The sequence below is a fragment of the Mobula birostris genome, chromosome 5 (assembly GCF_030028105.1).
Source record: "Mobula birostris isolate sMobBir1 chromosome 5, sMobBir1.hap1, whole genome shotgun sequence".
Classification (NCBI taxonomy): Eukaryota; Metazoa; Chordata; class Chondrichthyes; order Myliobatiformes; family Myliobatidae; genus Mobula; species Mobula birostris.
The window spans coordinates 4,538,157-4,547,111 of NC_092374.1; the positions used below are offsets into that span (position 1 = coordinate 4,538,157).

Below are 8,955 nucleotides of genomic sequence, written 5' to 3' on the forward strand. Positions count from 1 at the left end.
AACGTTTATGAGCCCGATACGGGGCAGTGAGGGACGGGACTGACAACCTTAATCCTGCGTCAACAAGGATCATACAGAACAGTGAGGGGTAGGGACTGGGAATCTGAATCCTGTGTCTAGAAGCACGATACAGGTCATTGAGGGGTGGGGACTGAGGACTGAGATTCTGAATCCTATAGTTTCAAGCACGACATGGCAGTGAGGGTTAGAGGCTGAGATTCTGAATCCTATGTCAGCAAGCACAATACAGGAACATGAGGGTTAGGCACTGAGGTTGCGAACCCAACAGTTACAGGCAGGACACAGGGCAGTGAGGGGGTAGGGACTGAGAATCTCAATCTTACATCACCAAGAATGATAAAGGTCAGTGAGGGTTAGGGACTGAGGTTCTGAGTCATATATCTACAAGCAAGATGCAGGGCAGTGAAGAGAAGTGACTGAGGTTCCCAATCCTACATCTACAAGCTCGATACCGGGGAGTGAAGAGTAGGAACTGAAAATCTCAATCCTACGTCAACAAGAATGATACAGGGTGTGAGGGGTCAGGACTGAGTTCTCACCCCTCAATCTACAAGCAGAACTGAACAGTGAGGTTAGGTACTGAGGTTCTCAATCCTATGTCCATGAGCACGAGAAAGGGCAGGAGGCGTAGGCATGGGTATTCTCAATCCTCCATCTACAAGCAAGAAGCAGGGCAGCGAGGGCAAAGGACAGGCTCTGAATCCTCCGTCTACAAGCAAGAAGCAGGGCAGCGAGGGGTAGGGACAGGCTCTGAATCCGCCGTCTACAAGCACGAGAAAGGGCAGGAGGCGTAGGAACTGATGTTCTCAATCCTCCATCTACAAGCAAGATGCAGGGCAGTGAGGGGTAGGGACTGATGTTCTCAATCCTACATCTACAATTCCAATACAGGGCAGTGAGGGCAAGTGACTGATATTCTGACTCATCTTGTCTAAAAGCACGATACAGGGCCGTGAGGGGTAGGGACTGAGGTTCTCAAGCCTACATCTACGAGCACGACACAGGGCAGAGAGGGACAGGGTCTGAGGTTGTGAATCCTGCATCTACGAGCACGACACAGGGCAGAGAGGGACAGGGTCTGAGGTTGTGAATCCTGAATCTACGAGCACGACACAGGGCAGAGAGGGACAGGGTCTGAGGTTGTGAATCCTGCATCTACGAGCACGACACAGGGTAGAGAGGGACAGGGACTGAGGTTGTGAATCCTGCAATTGCACTGTAAAGATGCCACAAAACAACAAACTTCATGACAAATGTTAAAGAGAAAGAGAAAATTCACAAGGATGTTGCTGAAACTTCTTTTGACCCATTGACCTTCTTAAATCAAAGTTGGGATGTTATGTTGAAATTGTATAAGAGTTTGGTTAGGCCTAATTTGGAGTATTATGTGCAGATTTTGCTCTCCTACCTACAGGAAAGATTGAAAGAGTACAAAGAAAATTTCCATGGATTTGCCAGAACTTGAGGACCTGAGTCACAGGGAAAGGCTGAATAGGTTAGGATCTTATTCTCCGGAACACAGAAGACTGAGGGGAGATTAGATCGAGATGTACTAAATTATGGGGGGCATAGGGTAAATATAAGCAGGCTTTTTCCACTGAGGTTGGATGAAATGACAAGTAGAGGTCATGGGTTACTGCACAGAAACATGTCATTCGGCCCAATTAGTCTGTGCTGAACTATTACTTTGCCTAGTCTCATTGACCCACACCTGGACCATAACCGTCCATACCCCTCCAATCCATGAACCTAAACAAATTTCTCTTAAATATTGAACTGGGGTATGGACGGTGGTTGTGGTCCAGGTGCAGGTCAGTGGGACTAGGTACAATAACAGTTCAGCATGGACTAGATGGGCTGAAGGGCCTGTAATAGTGTTCTGTGATACTGTTTGAGATAATGAGCCTGATTCTGATACACTGATCACAGGTAATATGTATTACTTGGGATGACAAGCCAGATCTGGTCTGTTGGAAGAGGCTTTAGGACTACCATTCGCCATGGAGCAGATGGTGAGCATTCAGCGGGTTTTGGAGAAAAAATTTCACTCACGTTGCCATATAATCCTGCTGCGTTGTATCTGTGAGTGGTTTGGTGAGCAGGGCCGCATTGGGTAGAGACAGGTAGTCGACAGATTTCCAGTGAGGGAGATCTCGCAGTAAGAAGTAGCGCCACAGCAGTGGGTCGCGGACCATGGTGTTCCAGTAGTGACTGACACTCCCCAGCTGACACAGGTCTCTGGGGGACAGCAAAGCCACGATGTAAAGTTGTAACTCTTCCTGAAACCAAACACACACAGATCTCAGCCTGGACTGCCAACAGTGGGGAAAGAGGACAACACAAATGATCAGTCGTCCGGTTGGAATATCAGTAACGATACACGGCAGATGCATTGCAGGCAATGGACAAAGGATTCTCTTTTAAAAACCTGACATTTAAAGTCCTTGCCTTTTACCCTCTGGGATCTATTTTGAACGTACTCTCCACTCGACTGCAGAGGTTCGGGGTAAAATGGCTCACTCACTTTGACTGTCTTTTTGCGAATGTTGGATCCTCAGCACAGATGATCACTGATGTACAGACGGATCTTGCTGTGCACGTGGATGGGGTGGTAAAGGAGGCGGGTGGAATGTGTGTGTTGGCAGCACCATGTGGGACAACATTAAAGGCTGCCCCGGCATATCCTGCTGTTGTGTTGGTTGTGAATACAAACAATACGTTGCACGGTATGCTCGGATGCAGACGTAATAATTCATGGATCTGCATTGGTCAAGGCATTGAGTATAAAAGTTAGGAAGTCATGCCGTTGGGCTGGACCTGAAGCACTGTATCTAGTTCTGGTTTCTACAGTGCAGAGCAACACACACACACAATGCTGGAGGAACTCAGCAGGTCAGGCAGCATCAACGGAGACAGACAACGTTTCAGGCGGAGACCCTTCATCAGGACTAGAAAGGGTCATGGAAAAGACCAGAATTTAAAAAGTGGATCTGGGGGGTGGGGGAGGAGGGGAGGATAGGTGAAACCAGGTGGGAAAGCTAAAGGGCTGCAGAGGAAGGAATCTGATAGGAGAGGGGAGTGCACCATGGGAGAAAGGGAAGTAGGAGGGCATGAGGGTGATGTGATAGGCAGGTGAAGAGAAGAGGCAAGAGGCCAGAGTTGGGAATAGGGAGTTGTGGAGGGAGCTTCACTCTGTCTCTGACCTTGGGAGTGTGTGATGGGACAGTGAAGAGGGCGCTTCACTCTGTGTCTGACCCTTTTTTTAATACAAAATATCTTTATTACAAATTCAGTGTTATATATACAAACCACTGACTAACACAATTACAGTACTTCACTACAAATAGACAATACACATTAAACTAAAATGTTTCCATCTCTGTCAATGATGGCAATAACCCCCCGCGGAGCCCAACGGTCTCAGAATCCTTCTAAGGTCGCCGTGAACAGCATGTGTTCCTTTTCAATATTCGCCCAAGCACGAACATACCCCCTAAACATTGCCAGGCAGTCTGCCCAGGGAGATCCTCCCGCCAGCCGTTTCCAAGACCCACAGAAGGCTGTTTTCGCCAGCCCCGGGAGCAAGTTGACAAGGACATCCTCGTCCCTCCATGACCCCTCCTTACTGGATGACCATATATAAATAGGGTGGGGCTAAAATGCAACCAGAAGGCAAGAAGCCGCCCACGCAGATGACCCTGGGAGTGTGTGTGGGACAGTGTAGAGGGAGTTTCACTCTCTGTCTGACCCTGGGAGTGTGTGATGGGACAGTGCAGAGGGAGCTTCACTCTGTGTCTGACCCCGGGAGTGTGTGATGGGACAGTGCAGAGGGAGCTTCACTCTGTGTCTGACCCCGGGAGTGTGTGTGGGACAGTGTAGAGGGAGTTTCACTGTGTGTCAGTAAATCTGCTGATGACACAAAGGTTGGGGGTGTTGTGGATAGTGTGGAGGGCTGTCAGAGGTTACAACGGGACATTGATAGGATGCAAAACTGGTCTGAGAAGTGGTAGATGGAGTTCAACCCAGATAAGTGTGAGGTGGTTCATTTTGGTAGGTCAAATATGACGGCAGAATATAGTATTAATGGTAAGACTCTTGGCAGTGTGGAGGATCAGAGGGATCTTGGGGTCCGAGTCCACAGGACACTCAAAGTTGCTACGCAGGTTGACTCTGTGGTTAAGAAGGCGTACGGTGCATTGGCCTTCATCAACCGTGGGATTGAATTTAAGAGCCAAGAGGTAATGTTGCAGCTATATAGGACCCTGGTCAAACCCCACTTGGAGTACTGTGCTCAGTTCTGGTCACCTCATCACAGGAAGGATATGGAAACTATAGAAAGGGTGCAGAGGAGATTTACAAGGATGTTGCCTGGATTGGGGAGCATGCCTTATGAGAATAGGTTGAGTGAACTCGGCCTTTTTTCCTTGGAGCGACGGAGGATGAGAGGTGACCTGATAGAGGTGTATAAGATGATGAGAGGCATTGACCATGTGGATAGTCAGAGGATTTTTCCCAGGGCTGAAATGGCTGCCACAAGAGGGCACAGTTTTAAGGTGCTTGGAAGTAGGTACAGAGGAGATGTCAGGGGTAAGTTTTTTTACACAGGAGTGGGAGGGTGAGTACGTGGAATGGGCTGCTGGTGACGGTGGTGGAGGCAGATACATTAGGGTATTTTAAGAGACTCTTGGATAGGTACATGGAGCTCAGAAAAATAGAGGGCTATGGGTAACCCTAGGTAATTTCTAAGGTAGGGACATGTTCGGCACAGTTTTGTGGGCCGAAGGGCCTGTATTGTGCTGTAGGTTCTCTATGTTCCTATGTTTATATATAAGCAAGGATGTACTGCTGGGGCTTTATAAGGCATTAGTCAGACCGCACTTAAGAGTATTGTGAGCAGTTTTGGGCCCCTTATCTCAGAAAAGTGGTTAAGGTGTTTGTCTAATTATCTGAAGGTCGCTAGTTCGAGCCTCAGCTGTGGCAGCGTGTTTGTATCCTTGAGCAAGGCACTTAATCACACATTGCTCCAGTCTGCGAGGAGTGGCGCCCCACACAGACTTCCAATCTGTGCCTTGTAAGGCATGAAAATGCCCGATGCAGTCCTCTCATGGTCTGAGTCGACGTTCCCCCCATCTAAGAAAAGATGTACTGGCATTGTAGAGGAGGTTCATGAGAATGATTCTGGGAATGAAAGGGTTAATATATGAGGAGCATTTGATGGCCCTGGGCCTGTACTCACTGGAGTTTAGAAGAACGAGGGGGTATCTCATTGAAAGGCCTAGATAAAGTGAATGTGGAGAGGATGTTTCCAATAGTGGGGGAGTCTTGGACCAAAGGGCACAGCCTCGGAATAGAAGGATGGCCCTTTAGAATAGAGATGAGGAGGAATTTCTTTAGCCAGAGGGTGGTGAATCCATGGAATTCATTGACACAGACGGCAGAGGAGCCAAATCATTTGGTTTATATTAAAGTGAAAGTTGACAGATTCTTAGGGGAATAAAGGTTACAGGAAGAAGGCCAGAGAATGGGGTTGGGGTTGAGAAATGATGAATGGAAAGGCAGACGATAGCCCAAATGGCCTCATTCTGCTCCCATGTCTTATACTCTTAAGCACTAGAGATTCTGCAGATGCTGGAAGTCTGGATCAACCTACGAAATGCTGGAGGATCTCAGCAGGTCAGGAAGCATCTTTGGAGAGGAGTACCCAGTCAACTGTACTGTGCAAAAGTCTCAGGCACATATATATAAAACTAGGGAGCCCAAGTCTTGCTCAGTACTGTGGTTATTTTATGCATTCCACAGTTCTGCTGTTACAAAAAAAAACAATTTTCATGCTGTAAGTGAGTGATGATAAACCTGATTCTGGCAACACTCACAACACGCTGGAGGAATTCAGCAGGTCGGGCAGCATCCGTGGGAAAGGATCGGTCGACGTTTCGGGCCGGGACCCTTCGTCAGGGCTGTAGGGGGAGGATGCAGAGGCCCTATAAAGAAGGTGGGGAGGAGGGTGGGAAGGAGAAGGCTGGTAGGTTCCAGGTGAAAAACCAGTAAGGGGAAAGATAAAGGGGTGGGGGAGGGGATAGGCAGGAAAGGTGAAGGGGGAATAGGGGAAAACACAATGGGTAGTAGAAGGAGGTGGAATCATGAGGGAGGTGATAGGCAGCCGGGGGAGGGGGCAGAGTAACATTGGGGTAGGGAAAGGGAGAGAGGGAGGGGAGAGGGAGAGGGAGGGGAGAGGGAGAGGGAGGGGGAGGAGGGAGAGGGAGAGGAGAGGGAGAGGGAGAGGGAGGAGGGAGAGGGAGAGGGAGAGGGAGAGGGAAGGGGAGGGGGAGAGGGAGAGGGAGGGGGAGGGGGAGGGGGAGGGGGAGGGGGAGGGGGAGGGGGAGGGGGAGGGGGAGGGGGAGGGGGAGGGGAGGGGGAGAGGGAGGGGGAGGGGGAGAGGGAGGGGGAGGGGGAGAGGGAGGGGGAGGGGGAGAGGGAGGGGGAGGGGGGAGGGGGAGGGGATTACCAGACCCTATCCCTATGTCACTCTGCCCCCTCCCCCAGCTGCCTATCACCTCCCTCATGGTTCCACCTCCTTCTACTACCCATTGTGTTTTCCCCTATTCCCCCTTCACCTTTCCTGCCTATCCCCTCCCCCACCCCTTTATCCTTCCCCTTCCTGGTTTTTCACCTGGAACCTACCAGCCTTTATAGAGCCTCTGCCCCTTCCCCCTACAGTCCTGACGAAGGGTCCCGGCCCGAAACGTCGACCGACCTTTCCCACGGATGCTGCCTGACCTGCTGAGTTCCTCCAGCGTGTTGTGAGTGTTGCTTTGACCCCAGCATCTGCAGATTATTTTGTGTTTACGGTAAACCTGACTCTGATGTGCGTCTCTATTGTGGACTGAAAGTGGGAAAGGGGCAGGGAGAGGGGAATCATGGATGGGAAAAGGGGAAGGGAGAGGGGAGGGAGCGGGAAGCACCGGAGAGACATTCTGTAATGGTCAATAAGCTAGTTGTTTGGAATCAGATGACCTTGCCTGGTGTCTCAAGGCTGGGTGTGTCTGCACCCGCACCACTGTCCCACCTCTGGCTCTCCTTCTCTACCATCTGTCCCACCCCCCATGGCACTCTACCCTCGCCATTCCCAACATCCCAGCAGAGTTACAAACTCGCTTTCAGCTCCACGTTGACAAATACATTACTGAGCTTAGATAGATTGTATGTCCATGAAGTGACACTAGAGACGGGAGTGTCTGTACATTAGGGGACTGACAGGAAATGATAGAGTAGCGGTGGTTGGGGGTGTGGAGGGGTCGGTGTTGATCAATCTGCTCAGCAGGTCGAGCAGCCTCTGGGGTGGCGGGGGTAGAGTCCCCTCCAGCAGGCTTCCCGACCGTGTCCCACCGTGAAGGTCGCTATCCCACGGCCGGGGGGAGCCGGCGACTTGTCCTCCGCGGCCGCGGCGGGAGCCCGGGCCTCGCCGGCTCGGCGAGACGGCGGGAGGGGCGCTGCTTACCGGCAGGCTGTTCAGCGACGCCGCGCCACTCCTCCGGCCCTCCTCCGGCGGGGGGCTCTCCTCCGGCCGGCCTCCGGCGCTGCGCAGGTAGCGGTCCCGGAGGCGGCCCAGGCCCGCCCGGATCGCCCGCTCGATCCTGCTCCACTCGTCGCTCGCCATCGGCGGCGCTCGGCCGGTCCCGGGACCTCCTCCGCCGGCTCCCGGGCAGAGCTCGCACGCTGGAGCGGGGAGTAGCGGCCCTGCCCGTCACTTTCAGCAAGTCCCTCGCCTCGCTGATACTCAACCCCTCACTCCGGCCGGCCGGCCGGCCGCTCTCCTCCTGCCCCAAGCCGCGCCCTTACAGCCGGAGGTGTGCACTTCAGGAGCTTTCCAGTTTGACAGGTCCCGCTTCCCAGCGAGGAGAGAGAAAATTGGCAGCATCCTGGGAGTGACAGATCTATCATCACTGACCAAGTTATCACCACTTTATTGTCACCCACTGTTGAAAGGACTAGATAAAGTAGATGTTTCCTCTGGTGGGCATATCCAGAACTAGAGGGCACAGCCTCAAAATTGAGGGGTGATCTTTTAGAACAGAGGTAAGGAGGAATTTTTTTTTAGCCGGAGTATAGTGAATCTGTGAAATGCTCTGACACAAACTGCAGTGGATGCAGCCAAGGGTACATTTATAGTCATAGTCATACTTTATTGATCCCCGGGGAAATTGGTTTTCGTTACAGTTGCACCATAAATAATCAAATAGTAATAAAACCATCAATAGTTAAATAGTAATATGTAAATTATGCCAGTAAATAAGTCTAGGACCAGCCTATTGGCTCAGGGTGTCTGACCCTCCAAGGGAGGAGTTGTAAAGTTTGATGGTCACAGGCAGGAATGACTTCCTATGACACTCTGTGTTAAGGTGGAAGTTGATCATTTCCTGTTTGGTCAGGGCCTCCTAGGATATGGCGAGAAAGCAGGTGTATGGGATTGAGTGGGATCCGTGATGGAATGGCAGAGCAGGCTCGATGGGCTGAATGGCCTAATTCTGCTCGTATGGACTTAACGTTAATTTGTGCTGAGTTCCTCCAGCACTTTGTGTGTGTGAGTTCAAGATTCAAGATAGTTTACTGTAGTGTACAGATCTATTTCTTTTAGCACATTGACTCACCTTAGCACTCATTATTCTCTCTCTCTCTCTCTCTCTCCCCCTCCCCCCTTTCCCCCCCAAAACAAGTGAATATAGAAGTTAACGTCACCTCTAGCTGTCTGCTTTTATTTATTTGAAGAACAGTAGTACAGACACAAACACAACAATTTGACAATGATTACGACCCTGAATGTCAGCAAATAACTGCACTGGCAGTTATGAGGTGACAGAACTCAGAGGAAGGGAGCGAGATAGCGAGAGGAAAGTGTGACCCAGTACAGAGAAGGCAGACAGGAATGCGTGAATG

General features: G+C 50.9%; 1 protein-coding gene across 1 annotated transcript in view; it reads right to left on the reverse strand.

The window, feature by feature from the left end:
• Window positions 1-8,093, reverse strand: part of fbxo4 (F-box protein 4) — a 31,820-nt gene extending 23,727 nt beyond the window's left edge. The window contains exons 1-2 of the mRNA XM_072257516.1: window positions 7,520-8,093; window positions 2,074-2,300 (exon numbers count right to left, since the gene is read on the reverse strand). Of these exons, the coding sequence (XP_072113617.1) occupies window positions 2,074-2,300; window positions 7,520-7,678 (386 nt within the window). The 5' untranslated portion in view covers window positions 7,679-8,093. The remainder of the gene's footprint in view (window positions 1-2,073; window positions 2,301-7,519) is intronic.
• Between the last annotated feature and the right edge of the window lie 862 nt (window positions 8,094-8,955).